Source organism: Genypterus blacodes, unplaced genomic scaffold (genome assembly GCF_046128005.1).
Source record: "Genypterus blacodes isolate CSIRO-AG114 ecotype Tasmania unplaced genomic scaffold, CSIRO-AGI_Gbla_v1 ptg000058l_1, whole genome shotgun sequence".
In the NCBI taxonomy this organism is placed as follows: Eukaryota; Metazoa; Chordata; class Actinopteri; order Ophidiiformes; family Ophidiidae; genus Genypterus; species Genypterus blacodes.
In genome coordinates, this window is record NW_027466870.1 from 5,485,001 (window position 1) to 5,507,578 (window position 22,578).

At 47.9% G+C, this 22,578-nt stretch overlaps 1 protein-coding gene across 2 annotated transcripts in view; it reads right to left on the minus strand.

Moving 5' to 3' along the window:
• Positions 1–22,578, minus strand: part of xpr1a (xenotropic and polytropic retrovirus receptor 1a) — a 50,201-nt gene that overhangs the window by 26,666 nt on the left and 957 nt on the right. The window contains exons 2-3 of one of the 2 annotated variants that reach the window (XM_076153463.1): positions 21,645–22,288; positions 15,999–16,050 (exon numbers count right to left, since the gene is read on the minus strand). In XM_076153463.1, the coding sequence (XP_076009578.1) occupies positions 15,999–16,050; positions 21,645–21,713 (121 nt within the window). In that variant the 5' untranslated portion in view covers positions 21,714–22,288. Of the gene's footprint in view, positions 1–15,998; positions 16,051–21,644; positions 22,568–22,578 lie in introns of those variants that run through there. The other variant, XM_076153462.1, reaches the window with a different exon arrangement.

Genomic DNA, 22,578 nt, shown 5'->3' on the forward strand with positions numbered 1-22,578 from the left:
CAGGAGGAGGCATCAGTGTGATCGACTGCAGCATCGCTCCCTATGGAGAGCAATCAACTCTAATGCACACACACACACGCGCCTACATACACCTACACACTCCTACACACACACACACACACACACCTGCACACCTCTCAGTCTGCCTCAATCACGACCCGTCGCGTTCACGGCGACGATAACAGCTGCACGTTCATTTCTCACCCTCAGCTAACGCAATTCTAACACTTTCCCTCCATCCAGGACGCCACTTTATCCGGTGAACTCCAGCCAGACAGACAGTGAAGGCATCACAGAGATAATCCCACTCTGACGGGGCCGCGATCCAAAGCCTTGTGCTCTCCAGGGACAGACGCTGGATCTGTGTGGGCCCCTGGGAGTCGCTCTCTGCTGGGGCGCGCTTGTTATTGACAAGAGAGAATAACTTCCAGACAGCCGTGACCAAAGGGATTGTGGGAAAAACACGGAGCGGTTGTCAGAGATAACGCCGAAGAAGAGGAGAGGAGAGGAGAGAAACAAGACATAAGAGGGGAAATTTGGGGGAAATAGTTTCAAAAAAGGCAAATTAATGTGCAGCTTTCTTACTAGTTTAATTATATATATGTCACATTTGTCTAAAAGCTTAATAACCAATGTTCTATTTGCACACGGCGGCTTTGGTAGAGTTCAGTTCGAGTATTAAGTCGTTAGAAGCCCTACAGGTGTGTGAACGATGTAAATAATGTGCTTTCCATGACGAGGGAGGTGAAATGGACCGAATGCACCGAGCTAAATTGCTAAAAACACTTGAGATAGAACAATTGAAATGTTGGAACAATGGACGGCGCTGAAAGCTGCACAGAAACAAACAGATTGCTACAAAACGTTACGAGCCGAGTGAGCGAGCGATGGCGCTGGAGGCTGTCAGACACCAGCAATCTGCAAAAACACTTTGGTTGGACAGAATTTACATAATTGTAGCACTTATCGCGCCATCGCTGAGAAAGTACGTGGTCCCCCGCGCCCCCGCCCTAGCGCCCCCCCACAACGCCCAGCGAGAGAACAGTTGTCAAGGCAACTGAGGCAAAGGGTTCAACGGGAGCGTATGGGCGGCCTTGAGGGAGGACGGAGGGGAGGAGACGAGGGAGGAGACGAGGGAGGAGGCGAGGGAGGAGCTGACGGGAAGCCATCAAGTCAACGCAGGTGAGAGAGATCGTTCATATCGAAAATACACACAGATGCTCCATTTAAGGCTTTATTTAAGGCTCTATCTGAGGAGCCATTTAAGGGTCTATTCCAGAAAGCATTGAGCTGAGCAGCAGGTGATCAAGCAGGCCAAGCGACATCTTTAATGCTCCCATTTAACTACAGTCCAGTTGTGGAACCATCTGTAGGTCTGTTTATGCTCCACTGACCACTCAGTCCATTAACTTTAATGAGTTAATCCACTTTGTGAGCCGCAGATAAAAGACGACACAACACGCATAAATCTCTCTGTGTGCGTGTCCGTGAGCTTGTGTGTATCTGTGTGCATGTGTGTGTGTCTGCTTGTCCTCATTGTGTCTTTGCTCAGACGTCTCCATCCTTTATTTCTTCTCTCTCTCTCCCTCACTGCTGCTCTGAGCTCCGGCCCCTACACTTGTTCTAATGGACTTGCTTACTTGCAAAGGTTAGAAGGCCGGTTATCTTGTGGTGTGTATCTGTGTGTGTGTGCGTGCGCGCTTGTGTGAGTGTGTGATTAGCACCGTGCCTGAATGAATCAGCAGCAGGAGATGTTTACGCGATGGCAGTGATCTGTGGCCGAGCTCCCAGAGAGCCATAAGACACCTATGACTAACCAGCCAGGCCTCTAACACGCACACGCACACACACACACACACACACACACACACACACACACACACACACACACACAGGCAGCTATGTGCACGTCTCCAGTCGGTCCAGTGGCTTTAAGCTGTATCATGTGGTTCAGTGCTCTGGCTGCACAAAGTCTGACCTGAGCAGACTGTGTGTGAGTGTGTGTGTGTGTGTGAGAGAGTGTGTGTGCGTGTGTGTGTTTGTGTGTACAGAGACGAGGCTAAAGATTTTGAACTTTGAACTTGTACATGAAAAACTGTGTATGCTCCCCGGTTAGTCGGATGGACTGAAGCACTCATGGATCAGTGGACCATCATCATCATCATCATCATCATCATCTTTAGACCTCACTAATAAATTATAAATGACTTCTGCTGGTATTCAAATCATAACAATATGGAGATTCAGGCTGATTTGCTTGCTTATCTCTGTATTTGCTTACACACTGTACACACACACACACACACACACACACACACACACAGAACGCAAAGATCCAGCAGATAAAAGCAGGAAGAGATCCTCAGCAGAGTCGACACACTGACAGATTCCTCTGCAGAGCACTTACGCTGTCCTTCAACTCTGCCAAGGCCGCTAACACAATGAGGAACGGCTGTAACCAAGCAACCGGGCAACCAGCGCCGCCGGCCTGTATCCAACCACTGGCAACCAATCGCCACCGCCGCCTCGCACCTCAGCCAATCGTGGCGAATGTCGAGCGGCGGCAAGTCAGCGGGGATCTAACGCCACGGCCTACCAGCGGAGTGTGTGTCCCACTGAGAACTATGGGTGTGAGAGTTTAACCGCACACACACGCACACACAGTCGATACATTTGTGTCTTCTCCACCTCTTCCTCTGTGTTTGAGTCTCTCTCTGTCTCCTCTCTCTCTTTAATCTCACTCGTCTCTCGTCTCACACCAGTGACCTCAACGCCTGCATGAATACTTTCAATTTCCTTCAACAACACAAAACCAGATATTGAAATATTTGTGCTCCGTCTGCAGGGAGTGTGTGTGAGTGTGTGTGAGTGTGTGTGTGTCAAAAGCCATCTGGAGCTGACACGCTTCTATTAGAGCATATTATTACCCAGCGTATGCCCCGGTCAGACTGTGTGTGAGTATGTGAGCCTGTGTGTGTGTGTGTGTGTGTGTGTGTGTGAGTGTGTGTGTGTGTGTGTGTGTGTGTGTGTGTGTGTGTGTGTGGGAGTTGCCATTACAAGCACCTCAGCAAGGGCTGAGAAAGGCTGCAGGTGCTGAAGGAGCAATAAGAGTTTGTCTGTCACCAATCTCTCTCTCTCACTCACACACACACACACACACACACACACACACACACACACAAGCTGTACATTTTGTGCCGTCGCCTTCAGTGTGACAGACACAAGTTTAGGCGAAGCAATCTGTCAGCCTAACGTTCTGTGGCGGTGGCTGTGATGTTGCGTTGACTCGCCGCGTTTGATCCTCCAGGAACAGAGGAGGTGGCGCCGGCGGGGACGTCTCATCTGCTCGCTCTTATTCTCTCGCTCTGTGATCTAACGCACACAGCTGCATAAGCACACACACACACATCACCGCATAACTGCTCTCTGTGTCTCTACACTGGTGTCTCTCTCTCTGGTGTACTGATTGCTCTTCTGATCCGAGCTTTCAGCGCTATAAAGGTTGCATTAAAAAAAAGTGTGAGAGAGAGAGAGAGAGAGAGAGAGAGAGAGAGAGAGAGAGAGAGAGAGAGAGAGAGAGAGAGAGAGAGAGAGAAGGTGTCGTTTCATGTAAACATCCACTTCCATCTCCGCAGCTGCAGAGCATCAAATATCACCGTCTGTCTCTGTGTAGTCTGCTCGTCGGGCAGTGCAGTGTTTGTGTGTGTGTGTGTGTATGTGTGTGTGTGTGTGTGTGTGTGTGTGTGTCTGTGTGTGCCAGCTCAGCTCCTCACCCTCCTCTTCCTCGGCTCAAAGCTATTAGGAAAGGGTTGGAAACTCCAATTGAGTTACAGAAACACGACATAACAGCAACGTACCTGCAAGTATAGAGGCCTCAGAGTGTGTGTGTGTGTGATTGAGTGAGTGTGTGAGTGTGTATGTACGTGTGTGCTTGTGTCTCTGCCACAGTTTCTGCATGCATGCGAGTGAGCACACGTGTGCCTGTATGGTTTATAGATAGAAGCTGCCGTGCCTCATAAAAACAAGATAAGTGTTGTGTCAATAGTCCAAGCTGGGGCCGTTAATCAGAGCGGCAGCGTCCCGGCTCGTCTGCAGGCACACAGGCAGCAGCAGAGGAAGCTCAGTGTCCATTAACCTACAGGGCGGCCGTGCCATTAAGGCAGGGGGGTCAGAGGGGTAACGTTATAGCAGCCGCGCCCGCCGCCACCGCCCACCGTGCCTCAGCCTGAAATACTCGGTGGCTGCAGACGCGTCCTCATATATCACAGGCCGAGCGGCGCATTAGTTGTCGTTTGCAGCTCCTAACGCTCACGTTTACTGCGTCTGAAACTTATTTTGACGCGCTCCTCTGACAGAATGAGCTGTTAGCCGTTAGCGAGACTTCATTAGCGTTCAACGCCAACGACGAGATCATCTTGCAGAGTGAATACACAACCACGGGACATTACTCCTGCTTGTTTAGGCCAGAGTGCATTAGTCAGCTTGCTACTGGTAATTCAAGGTGTCTGCTTGTGTGTGTGTGTGTCCCTGTGTGTGTGTGTGTGTGTGTGTGTGTCCCTGCAGGCTGGCATTCTCACAACAGCAGCTGCAGCCCCTCGATAAGAAGCGCACCAAACAGTCTCACTTAGAGGATAAAACAAACCAATATGCCCAGGCAGAAAATAAACACTTCTTTTTGTAAACTCACCGAAACACACACACAGACACACACACAGATACACAATCCTGTAACACACAGGTAATTAGAAACTAGCAGCTTAGCGCGTAAAGAAAGAGACCAAATTAGTTGCACTTTGAATGCTTCTGATGTGAAGCTCCGTATAGGTCAAAAGGTCACACAGCTATACTACACACACACACACACACACACACACACACACACAGCTCAGCATCATGAGTAAACACTGTCAGTCTCTCATTGAAGCGTCCATTTCCCTCTCCTCTCCTGTAGCTGTTACTCATGAATGAGCCGTCATACCTTCACCGCTGCACAGGAAGGAATCCGCTACTTCCTGTTATTAGATTAGGAGCTATTTCCTGATTCAATCCGATTAGGACGCCGAGCAAACCTGACCTCGCTGTGATCGAGGGTCCAGCTTTAACACGATTTACATGAGCAGGAGGAAGAATTCTCACAAAGCGACACCAGTGAACAAAACAAACATGTGGCTCCACTGAGGGACACACAAATGACATACAAATGAGCCATACGTTGTGTGTGGTGTGTGTGTGGTGTGTGTGTGTTACTCAGTATGGGGTGGATACTTGCTGAGTTTAAAGAGCAGCAGCCAGACTTTGTCTCTCAGCCGCCCGTCAACAATGCTGCTTTGTATTCTCTGTTCTCCTCTTCATCTGGCTTCAGTACAAATACACCACCACACCACGAGTAGAGATCACTGTGCGTGTGTGTGTGGGTGTGTGGGTGTGTGCGTGTGTGTGTGTGTGTTCCAAAGGATGAGCCGTACTGACTAAGCCTCTTACATCCCTGCAGCAATCAGTATCTGGCTGGTATTTTCAGACAAACCGACCCATAAAGATCTGACCTGCTCCTTGTTAACCTGTGTTACATGCACACACACACACACACACGCAAACACACACCAAATATATAAAGGATGCGGGAAAGACACACACACAAACATTGCAAGTCAGCCACACACAGACAGAAGATTAAATCTCCCGTTAAATTAGACGTTGTAACCTTTTGTACCATCGCTGGTTGGATTTCTCCCAAATGTCGTCCTGTCAGGAATCACAGCCTGATATCGCTTTGATTCAATTTCAGCTCCGTCTGATCTTTGTAAACGAGCTCTGAAGCTTCAACTATTGTTTAAACTCCCACCGCAGTGGTTGTATGTCTGCTATGTGTTTAGGGCGGCAGGGAAAACATGTCCACACATGAGGACAACAGGTTTACATTAAGCAGAATGATGTATAAGATGTATGGAAGGAAAAATAGAATGCCACCGTGTTGTTCATACATTCATACATGATGATTTCTGGAGCATCAGACTGGTGAAACAACAACACACACACTGGCTGGGAGCAAAGTCTCACTCATTATGGCACAGTAAAAAATGTTATGACTTATCGGGTCATAAATAAGAATAGGCGTGGCTTTTTGTTGCGCAATCGAGGTCCTTGTAAATCGAATGATGTCATCAGCGCCTGATCCACAATAACAAACGGAAAACGATGCACTTGATATGTAAACAAACGATAGGAACGTTAATAAATGTAAGGTGATTCATTATTTACGCGGCCAAAGCAAAGCAGTTTGATCATGAAGTCCATCCTGTCACTCACAGCTGATTCAACAATTTGATTTATGGGTTTTAATCCCATCAACTTCTGTCTGCATTACCATCAAAGTGACAGTTTCAGTGGCGTGTTCACTAAACGTGTTCGCTCCTCTTGGTGGAAATGACTTTGTAATGGAATTTTGTGTTACAGAAGAGAACAGGCAGGAGTGTGTGTGTGTGTGTGTGTGTGTGTGTGTGTATCTCCCGTGTGACTGCGGCTCTTCTCACAGGTTTGTTTACTTCCTCCCTTTGCCCTTTTGTTGCTCTGCGCTTCCACAAAGCGACGGTTAAAATGCAGCCAAAGACCAAAGCTCTCAGCTCTGCTTTAATGTGTTTGGGTCCTGAATGTCACAGGAACAAAACAAGGCTGGAGTGATTCTGGTCTATTTCTTTGGTGCCATGGTAACGGTGATGGAGAGATGGTTCAGCTCGGCTTTACGTGTCTGCGGAACGCGGTGGCGTTTCAGGCCACTGCGAAAAACAAACACAGGCGGACAATCTGATGTTTTTAGTAACACCACCGTGCAGCCTGAATGCTTCTCTGCTGCTGAGGATTCAATCCCGTCTGCCAGGAGTTAAAACAAATGTTTCCCAGCTTAACGATTGAACAATTGAAGTCATTACACATAATATTCATTCTAATAACAACCCCTAACATGAAATGTGCAATAATAATCTTCTTAGAAATGGGATGCGGCCTGTGGCAGGGGAACAATGAGCTGCTCTCTGCTCCATTGAGCTGCATACTAATCGGGTGATTATGAGGCCTAATTATCAGATGGCACTTGTCAAGACGAAGCCGCGCCATTCGCCCCGAGGACGAAACGTAAAACAAAGACAAACTGCTGTTTCTGCTGCGACAGGGAAGGAAAAGGAAGGAAAAGAGATGAAGGAAAAGGAAGGAAAAAGGAGGAAAAGGGAGGAAAAGACAAGAAGGAAAGGAAAGGCAAAGGAAGGAAAAGACATGAAGGAAAAGGAAGGAAAAGGGAGGCCAGATTTGAATATTTCAGATTTGAATATTGAATGTTTCCCTGTTCTGCACATGTATGTTAACAGAGCAACATGCAGGTGGACACACACACACACACACACACACACTCTCTCTCTGTAACAGTTAGTCACTGGTTATTATTAACAGCCATCATGGATCCATCAGTCACATGTTGAGGAGGATATGAAATATGCATATTCCCTCAGGCCAGCAGTCGGGTGTGTGTGTGTGTGTGTGTGTGTGTGTGTGTGTGTGTGTGTGTGTGTGTGTGTGAGTGAGGAATTGTTAAGAATGAAGAACACTTATGGTCCTCCTGCGTCCATTTTGCTGTCAGCGATATGTATCTTGCAGCAACGGATAAATAACATAGTTTGTGTGTGTGTGTGTGTGTGTGTGTGTGTGTGTGTGTGTGTGCGTGCGTGCGTGCGTGCTTCTAATCCCGTCAATCCAGAGATAAAACGATCAGATGGGAGCTAACGTGGTTTCAGCCTGACGTCTCCATGGCTCTGTGGTCGCTCGGTGACAGCAGGGAGACTTCCTGTTTTTTTTGAAGGCTCCTGGAAAATTCGCAATATTTCCAATTTCACACACTGTTAATAATTCAACGTTTAATATAAAGACGGGGAAAGCTCTCCAGGAGGGAACAATAGCTGTGAATTATTGATATCTGTCTCTCCTCTCACGTCTTGTCTTGTCTTTGGACCAGACAGAGGTGAGAGTGTGTGAGTGAGTGAGTGAGTGTGTGTGTGTGTGAGTGAGTGTGAGTGAGTGTGTACAGGAGAAAAAACTCTTTCTCTCCATCTTACCAATATTCCTGGGAGAGATTGATCCCCTGAACCCCGGATAATGACATTGGCAGGCTGTTCTGTACTGTATATTGCTTTTGAAAGCGAGGTAAGATTCACTGCAGACCAGATTTACTGGACGGCCTAACGACAGAGTTTTGGCGTGTGGATCCCTCGTGTGACTTATTGGAACGTTTTTGCGGGAAAAGAGGCTCCCTGAGGTTTCAGCCTCCTCTATCCTCCAATTACCACCAATGTCACCTCTCCTCCTCTCTTTTATGTTTCCTTCTCCCTCACCTTCTCTGTCATTCTCTGCCTTTCACTTCCCTCCTGTGCCGCTACGCTCCGTGTGTGAGTGTGTTCCGCTCTCCGGTCTTTGCCCACGGGCTCAACTGAGATCAACTGTGAGGAGACCACTCCGGACACAAATATATATGCCAACCCTGTGCCCTGCCTTACACACACACGCACACACACACGGGTCGCTGCACACTTGGGCCGACACCATTGGACTCAAATCAAAGTGTCGCTTTTGTGCTGAGTGAGGGAGAACGCTCTCTCTCCCCTGCCCTGCCAGGTGTGTGTGGCCTGGAGACTGTGTGTTGACGATCAGGTGAGAGCTCGATATGGAGGTGAGGCGCCGCAGATCAATACCGGCTTCAAGCGGCTGCTAATATCTCTGAGCCAATCAAAGGGGGCCGCTCGCTCCTGTCTCTCTCTCTCTCTCTCTCTGCAGAGACGATGCGGCAGATTGGCACAGTGAAGGACACAGCGTCTCCTGCTATGCCCTACTCACACACCAACACACACACACACACACACACACATACACTGACCCAGCAACCTGCAATTATACAAATCCCATGGAAACACACACCTGCACATTATAACTTGTACTAGTCCAAAGTGTGTGTGCATCTTTGATTAGAGTGAACGTGTGTGTGTGTGTAATGATTAGATGGGATTTTAGTGCATAAACAGCAGAAATACATCAACATATGGTGCTGCTGTCATCGCCTATAGCTCACAATCACACCCCCGCCTGCACTGTGTGTGTGTGTGTGTGTGTGTGTGTGTGTGTGTGTGTGTGTGTGTGTGTGTGTGTGTGTGTGTGTGTGTGTCTCTGCATTCAGTTGTATGCAGCCAAGGTCGCACTTCTCCCTTCCTCCCTCTCCTGCTCTCCTTTTGTTTTGTTGTTTCCCACTCAGACGCCTCGTTGCTTCACCGCCTCTAAACCCACGGCTCCTTTATCAAACGCTGTTTCAGCCTCGTGTCAATCGTTTCCGTAGCGACTCGGTGCAGTGGGTGATGACACGGTTAGGCTCAGCACACTCTCAGCGGCTGGGCCTCTGGCAGGCAGCCAAAGCCGCCGCCGCCGACCATGATGATGATGATGATGAAGATGATGATGATGACTGGGCTTCTCCTCTTCCATAAGTAACAGTAACTTGTTTCACCGCGGTCGCTAGGTTATGGTTTATGTGAACCACGCTAATGCTCAGCAAACACACACACACACACACACACACACACACACACACACACACACCCCAGGGAGGCCAGCAGCTGATCCTTAATCATCTCAATCACCCTTTCTCTCTCTCTCTCTCTCTCTCTCTCTCTCTCGCTCTTTCTCTGTCTCTCTCTCTCTCTCTCTCTGTCTCTCTCTCTCTCTCTCTCTCTCTCTCTGCTTCCCGTCCAGATCTGTGTGTTCGATCTTGGCACACCTCCAGCTCATATGATCCGCTCTTTCTGTCTTATTTAACCTTTGTTGGATTGTATTTTCCTCCTGCTAAACGCTCCGTTTAGTGAGAGAGCTGCTCTGTGTTGGCTGGAGGCCAGGCCACAGGATTGCAGTTGTCTCCTGTCCATCATGAATGATGGACAGGAGACAACTGATTCCTTTAATCCTCATCCAAAGTGGTGGCGGGTGCATAAAGCCACTTCACACACACACACACACACACACACACACACACACACACACACCAACATTCACGTTTACACTTCATTAGGTGTGTATACTACTGTACCACACACACACACACACACACACACACACTTGAGGTAATGATGCAGTGATGACAGATTGTTGGCAACAGGACTCATAACCTTCATACTATATATTTAAGAGCTTAGAAGGTTCCAGAATGACCTTGTCTCCTCTGAGCAACATGAACATCTCTTTCAGCCCTTTTCACACTCTCTCCCTCACACACACACACACACACACACATACACACACACTGCAGTGTGACCACATCTCCTCCTCTCTGACCACATCCTCATCTGAACTTCTCACCCTTTCCTAAATGCCGGCACGTTCGCCTCCCTCCTGCTCTAAACCCTCCTCCCCCTCCCCCTCCTCCTTCCTCTTCCTCCCCATTTCATTCAAGCGAAATCTAATTTAGCGATGAATAATGGATGGATGAATGGATAGAAGACTTTCATGTGCCGAGGCTCTCTCTCTCTCTCTCTCTCTCTCTCTCTCTCTCTCTCTCTCTCTCTCTCTCTCTCTCTCTCTCTCTCTCTCTCTCTCTCTCTCTCTCTCTCTCTCTCTCTCTCTCTCTCTCTCTCTCTCTCTCTCTCTCTCTCTCTCTCTCTCTCTCTCTCTCTCTCTCTCTCTCTCTCTCTCTCCTGTGCTAATGCAGGGCAACATGCATTGGAGATGAGCCATGGGACCTCCAACCACACCTCCCCACACACACACATCCTACACCCCACTGTGTGTGTTTCTCTGTCTGCTGCCTGAAGGATCTCTCTCTCTCTCTCTCTCTCTCTCTCTCTCTGGGATGTTAGAAGGCCTCTCTCTCCCTCTCTCTCTCTTTATCGCCTCTATTCTTCAATAATCGCGTCAAAGGAGGAGCGGCTGTCCGTCCTTCCTCATCCACTCCTCTTCAACCAATTACCGCTCAACTCCTTTCATCGTTCATTACCTCCGTTCGATTAGGAGCCCGACCTTGGGATAGAGATCCCGTGTGTGTGTGTATTGACCCTGGGCCCTACTCCAACCCAACACCCCCACCCCCCCCACACACACACACTCACACACCCCAGCAGCCTCATTAGAGCACCAATCATTGAAACCACAGCCACCTCCTCCTCCTCCACTTTGCAGAGTCAGGGTCCATTTAAATCCAGGATAGAAGCTTCACCTGCTGAGCTGAGGACAAAAGACTTTACCTTTGATTTATGGGGGAATTGCCTTTGTGTGGTTGAGTCGTTGGCCTACATGTACTTTACAGGAAACGCCAGATTTAAGGAGAAACCAGAGCCACCCCCCCTTACACACACACACACACACACACAGACACTCACACACACATCAGTTAGACTTTAGAGGAGCAGCTTGTCAAACAGCCCATCAATAATTCAAGCTGGTGGAGACCCTGACTGCTACGCTACTGCCTGGCTAACCCTACCTGTCTGTCTGTCCATCTGTCTGCCCTCTTCTCCCCCTTGACCCTGTAATCCTCCAGGTGCCTGTCTGACCTCTTGGCCCCCCTGGCAACACCTGTCTGTCTCTCTGCGCGCCCACAGAGGGCGGGCAGGAGAGGGTTAAGGCCTTAAAGCAGATTTATCCTGCTTGTCGGATTTATAGAGCTACAACACAAATAAATTACCACGAGGAGAGAAAACTGAAGCGTTGTTATTCCTTCTGAAACAAAGCATGAATGGAAAACTTCAACAATCGACAGGCTGAGCCAGGAGAGGTGTTAATCAGAGCGGAGATCCAGCCAGGAGGGCCAGGACGGCTTCCAACTAGAGCCAGCAACAGTAATAACAGCTGCTGTTCCATACACGCCAGCGGAATAACAATCAGCACTATATCACACAGAGGCGGGCAGCCTTCGGCTAACACCCCCCCACCCCCACACACACACACACCCATCATGTCCATCGACAACAACAGCGTGAGAAAATGGCGGGCGATAAAAGCGGCGCGGGCGACGGAAAAAATAGCGGAATAAACGTTTTTTGAAAGGGGGCAGTTCAGACGATTCATGTTGGAACTTCAATCAAGAAGATTATGATGGCTCACTCACAGGCACACACACACACACACACACACACACACACACACACACACACACCGATGCATCAGAAAATGGAGGTATAACAAGTACAAACGCCTGGAAAATGCTCTGGAAGACATACTGATGTGGTCTTAAAGTCTCGGTTGCCAAGTTGAGCAAGACAACGCAGATTTGGGCGATTGAACTTCACCTGTACCTACAAACCTTCTGCAGTAGGAGGAAGATGTTTAATGAATTCCTATGTGCAGGATTAAATATAGTTCATTGGTATGCAGAGTTGATGAATGCGGCCCAGTGTGACAGTGTGTGTGTGTGAGTGTGTGTGTGTGTGTGTGAGACAAAGAGCAGAGACTTATGGAACAGATGTATGGACCTTGAGACAGACTGACACACACACTGGATCCATATGGGGAAGCCTGTAGCAGAACAATCAGTCATGGATTCAGACAGAAACACTCCACAGAAGTGAGAGAGGAGAGAAGAGAATCCTTTCTATTCTTTTCTTTTCTCCAGACTCAGTGAGTGTCGGTGAGATGTTTCTCTTCAAACACACGGCTGGCTGCCTAAACGCAAACGTCTTCTTCTCTCTCTGCAGGCAACAAGCTTTTCTCTCGCCGAGCGCCGATGGAAGCAGAGACACATTCTGGACCACATCCCCACACACACACACACACACACACACACACACACACACACACACACACACACACACACACACACACACACACACACACACACTCACACACACACACACACACACACACACACACACACACACACACACACACACACACACACACACACACACACACACACACACACACACACACACACACACACACACACACAGGCTGGGGAAAACAAAACTCAGACATACGTATGAAGATGCTACACACACACATTCACATACATCTGCTGGATAACCACGCGGCGTCAGAGTGGAAGTTTGGGTGATCAGCCCTTCGCTACAATCCCCATTCCCATCACCTTCATCTTCCTCATGCAGGCTTTGTGGGCTTTCACACGCACGGCGACAGTAACTACCGATAAACACCGTCTAACTGCATTTTGATCCAGATGGCAGCGATGCCATCATCCTACAAAGAAACCCTAATGCCTCCATCTTTACACGGCTGAATCGATGACATTATCGATTCAACCGGACACAACATGGAGAGATCTGCACTACAGAGATAAGGAGGGGGAGGAGGATGATGATGATGATGATGATGATGATGATGATCCATTCATTCCAGGGTTCCTTTTCCCATCTGATCCATTCATGTCCGACATCAAGACCTCGTGATTCACAGTAAAAATCCATTCACTGGTCCCCTGAGCTATGAGTCCATGCCCCCATCCCCCCGCCCCCGACAGGCATGTGTGTGTGTGTGTGTGTGTGTGTGTGTGTGTGTGTGTGTGTGTGTGTGTGTGTGTGGAGGAGCCCCGCCCTTCCGCCCACAATGCCATCAGTGCCATCTTCCCACAACCCCCCCTCCTTCACCCGACCCTTCTCAGATAGCATCGCATCACATCGGATAGCCCGACTGCAGAGGAGGCCCATGAACGCACCGCGAAGAACGATCACTGAATGAATGAATGCACAAACAAATGAATGAATGAAAGTGAACGACGCCACAAATACTTCATAGCTTGATTAGAGACATCATGACTACGCACAGTTTGCCTGTTTAAGCTGCTTGTTTATTATCCGACCCCATTGTTTCTCAGATCTCTGTAATAATCAGCAGGATAATTAAATTAGACTGCAGCATAACTCAATCTAACGGCAGGAACAGGGGGAGACAGAGAGACGGGCAGCTGCTCTGTCTGTCTTCCTCCACCGGGTCTCCACAGCGAAGGCACAGGCGCGTTTTAATTACAAGCTACGCCGCCGCCAACGAAGGGGACGGAGGGAACGGCAACAAAGGATATAAACGAGGGGGTCAGAGGTCACATGTGGGCATTTCAAATGTGCGTGCGCATCGGAAACAAGCACCATAAATGACTGCACATCTAATTAACTGAAGCTGAGTGATACTTTAGATAAAACAGTGCCGGGAACAAGGGAGATACGGGGATTAGGTGAGAGAATTAGGTTCTTAACGAGGAGATAAAACAGAGAGAGTGTGTTTATAAGAGCTGAGATTCATTCCCTCTTTATTGCAGCAGTAACAGGTTGAGCCGCACATCAGGAATAAACATCATCACGCTTTGCTTTTCTAGATGAATAACAGGAAAACCCCAGAGTGTTTGCTGCAGTCAAAAGGCATTCTGGGAAATGTGTGAGGAGGCAGGTTGAGGCAAAGTGGATGAATTGCTGATCTCCTTAAATTAACTAAGTGTGCCAGCAGGTGAGTTCATTCTTTTCTGATGGGGAAACGACTCAACAACATAACGATTATGATATAATAGAGATATTAAGAAGTTACATCATTAAATTGTTAATATAAGAACGCTTTATTTTATTACGGACAGGAAACAAAGCTCATAATGTTTCATGAGCCGCGTTTCTTCTCCTTGTTCTCACTGGAATTACACTCCACACACACACACACACACACACACGCGCGCGCTCACTGTATGCTAAGAGGCGTTCAGGTGCCGTCAGTTCAATCTAGCAAGCTGCTCCATCAGGTAGAGCATCCGGGGGGTCTGGTGAGCGAGCGGGCGGGTGTGTAAGTAGTCATAACCGTGTAAGATGTCTCCCTCAGGCGTGGTGGAGGACGACGACTTCAGAATACCAAAAAATGTGTGTGTGAGGGAGAGAGATGGAGAGGAAAGGAGAGAGAGAGAGAATCAAACACTCATAATTAGTGTTTCACTCACGGGGGGAGGATTAATGAAACCATCAAGGATTCAATTGGATCTGATCTGACAGAATGAGACGCTGCCTGCTAATCTTGTTTCTCTTATGAAAAGTCAACAGAACGGCGGCGGCGGCGGCGGCGGCGTCAGGAGGCACAGACAAGACGCCGTCGATAACTCATTCCTCTCCGCGCCGATGTTTTCATTACAGCCCATCACTCTTCCCCGCAAACACAGCAGAGATGACAGACGCTCTGCTCCTGCAAAGGTTTCCCTCACAGCTCATATCCTTTCTCTCTCTCTCACATACACACACACACACACACACACACACACACACACACACACACACACACACACACACACCAGCCTCCTGTGCTATGGAGCGTGACAAAATGTGAAAAGCGCACAAATCGATGTGGTGGGGAACTGGTGAAGTGTCACCATTTGTGTGTGTGTGTGTGTGTCACCATGTATGTGTGTGATATCCTGATTGATCGATCCCGTCTCCGTCCATATGAACTATAAGCCCTCGCCGGTCTTTGCGGTGCATTGACAGGTCACTGACGGGACGGGAGGTGATTCATCCTCAGGCACGACGGCTAACTGCCTCTGAAGAGCCTCAGTCACGGGAGAGACGCGGCTCATATGTCAAGGCCAAACAAGATGTATGTGTTCTATGCACACGCATGTACAGGACAACAATGAGAACCGCTTACGCAACAAACAGAGGACTGGGGAAACAACTTGTTGCCTCAAATGAACAGAGAAATGGTGCTCCTCGTCACTTTCTCTACTTTTCTCCTCCTATTATGGAGAATCTATTGATGAGTGACGGTTGATGCTTCGGTATCGGGCCTCAGTGTGTGTGTGTCTGAGTGTGTGTGTGTGTGTGTGTGTTCGTGTGTGTGATGTGTTGGCAACGATTGAAGCTATTTTTAGAAGATGAAGGGCTGTTATTCTGGGGACACCCAAACAGGCCCGGGGCAGGGGGGCGGCTGATACAGAAGTGTGTGTGTGTGTGTGTGTGTGTGTGTGTGTGTGTGTGTGTGTCTCAAACAGGGAGTTTCCTTACCTTCTATGGACGGGGCTTGGTCCTGGGCAGCGTATAGCATGTCCTTGAATGCCTGGAAGGGGACAGAAGCACAGAGTCATGAGTGAGGTCATCATTTAGGATCACAGCTTAAACACGCGTAGCGTAAATACGAGGCGGTTTTTGTAGAACGTTACACACAGAAGCTGCTCGGAGCGTCTCGCAGTGTACCGCACCTCAGAGTTTACTGTGCTGACACAATGGGATCGTTCACACCATCTGCTTTTAAAGCGCCTGAGCCTCCAGAGAGTCGTCACTTTGCTCTCCATACGAGGAAGATTACAGCAACTGACACACAGCTGCTCACACAACAAGCAACACACACACATACACACACAGTTGTGTTTCACTTATCTCTTTTGGGTTGTTGGACAGAGATTTACTACCAACAGGAGGAAAACATTGCAGCGACGGCGGCGAGGCTGGAAACCAGGCATGGGCTTTACGGTTGCCAAGGACGACAGAATTGATGCCAATGCTTTTATTATCATTTATATCCAGGGAAATTTGGCTCCTGCTGCTTATCAGCTCTGTCTTGCGGGGTTATCATGTGACCACTCTATGCATTTCACATATCATCCTCAATGTGTTACAACATATTGCTTTAACATTAAAAAGGTGGCTGGCAACTGTTTACAGAAACAAGAGAGAGAGAGAGAGAGAGAGAGAGAGAGAGAGAGAGAGAGAGAGAGAGAGAGAGAGAGAGAGAGAGTCAGAGAGAGAGAGAGAGAGAGTCAGAGAGAGAGAGAGAGAGAGAGAGTCAGAGAGAGTCAGAGAGAGAGTGTGTGTGTGTGAGAGAGAGAGAGCTAGAGACAGAGAGATTCAAAGAGAGACATGGAGGGAGGGAGAGTCAGAGAGAGTGAGATGGAGAGAGAGAGAGAGAGAGAGAGAGAGAGAGAGAGAGAGAGAGCGAGAGAGAGAGAGAGAGATACAGTTGCTATGGCAGTTCAATGAGTTTGTTTCCTTGAAATAAAAGTGATGCAGTAGTAACGGAGGCTGACAGATGATGGAGATCATCAACATGATGTCAGCCGTATCAAAGAAGAGACAGAGAGAATCTGAATCCCTTCTGTCTTCTTGCCTCTACAGTGGATTTACCTGAGGAACATAATGAACTGTGACAGCGTCGTGTTTCTGCAGCTTTACTTTCCCAGAGTTGCACCACAGTCATTATATTTGAGTCTAATCATATATAAATAAAGCATCCAGTCTCTTATTGACAGTTAAAGGTGGAGTGTTTGTCTGCATGAATGTTTATTTTGCTGTAATATTGCATAGTGAGCGTCTGAGAGCAACATGCTGCTGTTATGTGACAGCACAGTGAGTAAGCCTGTGTGTGGGAGGAGAACACTCACTAACCACTGTGCACTGTTACAAGCCTGGGCTGCTGATACACACACACACACACACACACACACACACACACACACACTGAAACACAGGGGCTGGAGCCTAATCCACGAGGCAACATTTCATTTGTCGCTGGCGTTTGTCTCTACGTTGTCTGACACGGATCACAAGAGACAAACAGTGCTCAGGCTCCTGGGCTAATCTCTGGAGACCATGAAGACACACACACACACACACACACACACACACACACCGACTAATAGGGGGGAAATAGACATGCGGGCCTTCATCAAGATGGAGGGATTGCCATGGTGATGGCTGTGACAGGAAAAGGGGGCGGGGCGACTCTTTGGGGAATATTGGGGGTGAACCTGCAGGGCTCAGCACTAATCAGCAGTGAGACCTGTAGAAAGTAACTAAACCTCAACCTGAGCCTAATGGGGCCTCACGCTCAACCAGACACACGTGTAGGAGAAGCATGAGGACACACACAGCAGCAGAGTGTCCATTTAAGTGTGTGTCGTCGTCGGGACAATTTAATCCTTTGAGTGGCGCAGGAAACTAAATATTTGAATGGCAGACGGAGAGATCAGAGACTGGAGCTTCTCTAAAGATACTTGAGAAGATGGCAGAGTGGCTGTTATCCGTCTGAAGAGATCTCTGGCCCAAACACAACGTCGATAGCAGATCAAATAAATCCCTGCCTGGCTCTGAGTCTGAGTGGATCCCTGCATGTAGAGAGGGAGGAGAGGAGAGGAGAGGAGGAGGAGAGCAGAGGGCAGGACCGGTTGGGGACCAGATGTCCTCCCAGTGGGGGAGGAACAGTGAGGTGAGGGATGGAGGGATGGAGGGCTGGAGGGAGGTATGGGAGAGGGGGGTTCTCAGCAGTTGCCTGTTGTATACATTATGTTCTCTCTGTCTAACATGCTGATCACATTCACATTTACATAAACACAAAGGACCTGAGCGCGCTCCTGCTTTTTATGGAGTTGAATTTGTAAAATCATTACGGCAAAGCAGAGCCGTGTGTGAGGCGTTTGCGTTACGGCGCGGAGATAAATACGACAAGTTGTCACCTTTGAATTTAATCAACAATCGCTCACTGAAACACGACCCCTGCCTCGCTCCATCACAACCATCTCACCTCCCTGTTTGAATTGTAAATGGGTCTCGCACTCCACAGGCATCCTCCTCCTCCTCCCCCTCCTCCTCCTCATCCTCTCCCTCCTCATCCTCCTCTTGTAAACCTCCACAACTGCAGAATTAGACTGCAGAGGTTTCGCCCACACACACCTGCCTTCATCTCTCCCTCTCCCTCTCATTGTACACCTCTATATAGAGGTAAAGTCTGAAGCCTAAACTCAGAGACAGAGGGGCTCACAGGAGCTCTGCCTCTAAAGATAGAGAGGGAGCGTCTTCATCAGTGACCTATCTGGACTCTTGGACGGTGCACGTCTCCATACCAAATACATTATCGCCCCAACCCCATAGGATATCTCACTCACGCACACACACACACACCTAATTACTCCATCAGTCAATCACCATGTCGATGCCTCCATGTTTAGATGAAGTGTCTGGCTAATTAAAGGTCCCTCGCTCTCTTTCTCTCTCTCTTTTTGCTGGCACACGCACTTTGCTGCATCCTTCACAGAAACCGGCTGACCAATCTGAACACACACACACACACACACACACACACACACACACACAATGAGCATGCATGAGTAGGAGGCAGTGTGTCAATTAATCCAAGTGGCCGAGAACTTTACTCCAGACCCTGGTCAGTCTGAATGTGATGCAGACGTCGACATGTTCAGCCACAGAGGAAGAATCAGGTTAGACTGCTGTGCCTGCAGAGACAAACGACCTCCACTTCTGCACAGGCTGGCAGGCTGGCAGGCTTTAAAGATGAGGATTCGGTGTCGCCGTGTCATTTAATAGACTGACAACTGTGTTATGATACACCAGCTGTGTTGGCTGCAGCTACATCATGCAGGATAAAAACATCCCAAGCTGCATTTATGATGGGTAATGTTCTCTTATGCAGCTGTAACGGCCCGCTAACTGCCACGGCTCACACACACTGCCACGGCTCACACACACTGCCAAGGCTCACACAGGAGAGAGCTTTTATGAACAGCGTTAAAATGAAAAAGGTCTTTTATCTTTTCTTCTTTCGATCCGTGTGTGTTGACTTGTTGCTGAGTGCATCGGCGCACCACAAGTAAGACACAAACTGGAGACACAAACCTTCACATGAACACACACACACGGTGAGATGTGAGCAGCCACACAGCTGTTTGACCCTCTGACCCTCTGATTGCTTCACATTTGGCTTCCTTATTTTTTCTATTGGTTGAATTTCTACAGTGGTTGTTGGAGGAAAACTAAACCCCGGTCTCCACATGAGTCGCTGCAGATTATAATTATGCTGCAGTGACTGATCGCTGTTGTGTTCACACTCTTTGAATGTGATACTATTGTATATTTCCTATCGACATCATTAAAATCATTAAGCAATCACACACTAGAAAAACCTCTCAATCATTTCTTAGAGCAGATAAAAGTCATTCCTACATTTTAGAGTATAATCTAATGATAATATGTGTGATTCTTTATTTGTAATTTGGGGTAACGATGTAAACAAATTCCTAAAATGCTACATTATTACACTTTTAATATCACTTCAGGATCATTAGAGCTAATAAGACTTTAGGTAAACATCATCTCCACACAGAGCTGACAGAGAGAATCCATCACCATCCATCTCAGGTCAGCCTCAGTGCCGAGGTGTAAAATGGCTGGTACGTCCATGCGTCTGTCCCTGCGCTCTCTGTGCGCCCGTCCCCACATACAAAGAACACACGTATACACAGCATCAAGCTTACTTCTAATCAACAACAAAAAACATACAATGACTGATATTCTACAGCCTGTAACCATCTATGCATCTATATGACCAAACTGCATCTATATGATTATTTTATTCCTCTCAGTTAGGTTGATTAAAGACGTTCCTCTGATATCATCACTACATCACCTGGCTGCACACACACACTTGTCTCCTGTGACATATATCTCACATAACAATCATATACATATACATCTATGTGCTATAGGCTGAGAGATGCAGTTGCAGAGAGGTTATGTTGGTCCTGGGCTGCAGGCTGCTGAGGTTGAGGAGAACAAGGTCTTTGTCTATAATTCATAGAGCTAAATGGAAAGGAGCAGCCCCGTCCTGTCACTTCGCGTCTGCACTCAAGCTCTTAACGCACGGCCAAAGAGAAGTGGAGTGTGAAGATTAGATATTACTGAAGTATGGACACCGCCAAACAAAGACCATGTGTGTCTGCGAGGCTCGCTCTCCGTCCACAGACGTCAAATACCAGACAGAACGTTTACGTGAAGCCACGCAGGCGGATTCCCAGAAACATTATGGTTTCACCGTGCTAAACATTCAAAACAACCACATCCTGATCTGAGAGAAAGACAGAGGAAATGTGTGTAAACCTCACATCAAATATAAATCATTTAAAGGAAATGTTTGCAATTTGACAGCAGCAGATAATTGACAGCTGAGAGATCTCCTTTGTTTTAAATTGGATAATAATTGGAAAAAATAAAGCAATTGAAGCAAAATGAAAATATACCTGATTGCATTGCTGCCTAATTGATTGATTGATTGAAAAAGCCAATAAAAAAATCAATACAATTCCTGGCCTCACAGATCAGCTCAGGAATAAAGGAAAGGGAATTCAGACATTCAATTGAATTTTGATTTCATTAAAATCTCAGTTTGCTACATTTATTTTCAAAGTAAAATATTTTTCTAACAGGATTCTACAAAATGATGAATCCATGGTCTGAATTATGCAAAGAAAAAAAAAATTGTCAATCTCACTATGAAATTCACTTCAGATTTTTCTGGAAAATATGTTGAAAAATATTATATTTTATTGTGAAGTCAACAAACAGCTACAATAAAAACTGAATTCTGTTTCTATGGACCCCAAGAACCGCAGCCTGTTAGCCCACCATAAACAATAGACCCCCTGTCCCCCCCTCATTTACTGCTCTAAATGCTACAAGTGAAACTGAAACTGAAAAATATTAATTAAGATGAACATTTTAAATCAGAAATATTCAATCTATCTCCCTCTGTGCTCTCAATAACATTCTGGGGTAAACCAGGTGTTTGTGTGAGTTATGCACCTGAATGAGGCTCAGAACCTGAACGCATCATTGTGTGAGAATAAGCAGATAACGGGACTTTACCTCATACTGGAGGTACTGCTTCCTCCACTCCGGAGTGATGTGGGACGAAAGATGCTCCGCGAATTTCATGTTTGCCTGCACAAGTGTCCCCTCCGACCCGCCGTTAAAATCCGAGCGCGGCTGTCCCGCTTTACCCCGTCGACGCGACTTTTGTTATTTCCAGTCAACTTGCTGGCTCAACATGCGGCGCGTCAGCCCGGCGGCGGCGGCGCACTCGCACTCCGCTCTGCGTCTTCACTCCACTTGGTGCTCGTCCCGGTCTGCGCGCTGAGACCAAACCCCGTCCCGCATGCTACAGATCACCGAGGAGGGAGGGACGGAGACCGAGACAGACACGGAGACAGTCTCTCTTCTCCGGGTGCGTTAGACGCGGCGGTGTAGCGCGGTAGAGTTGCTCAATGACTTTGCTCTGTCCCTCCCTGGACAGGTCTGGGGACACTGCGGTCCGCCATCGTATTGAGCCACAGTGACGTGGTTTGCGTCAGCAGAGTGCGCGCTGTCTCCGGGCGGCGGTGGGACCTCCTGCTGGCAGCTGCGAGCCGGGGGGAATCGACCTGAAACCCTCTCCGGGACTCCGTGGAGACGTGGGTCTGAACACACAACAGCGTCTGCTTCCGTTTGGACGGGAAACTGGCCTGTTGTCTCTGAAACGATATTTGGGACAAAGTTAATCTCCCTGCAGACATTTCATTTCCGCTATGACGAATGACTGTAACCTCGATTTGAATATTATGTTTTAGTTTATACATATTTGACTCATAAAGCCCGGGTCTTATCTCCAACACTCCTTCTTCTCTGATTTGGTTCGTTGCCAATTTCTGAAGTTGTCCAGACTCAATAATAATAATAAACAAAGTTTAAGACCCTATAAATAACATTTTCACAGACTGAACACGGGACGCTGAGTTCCAGACGTGGTTTGCGGGTTGTACAC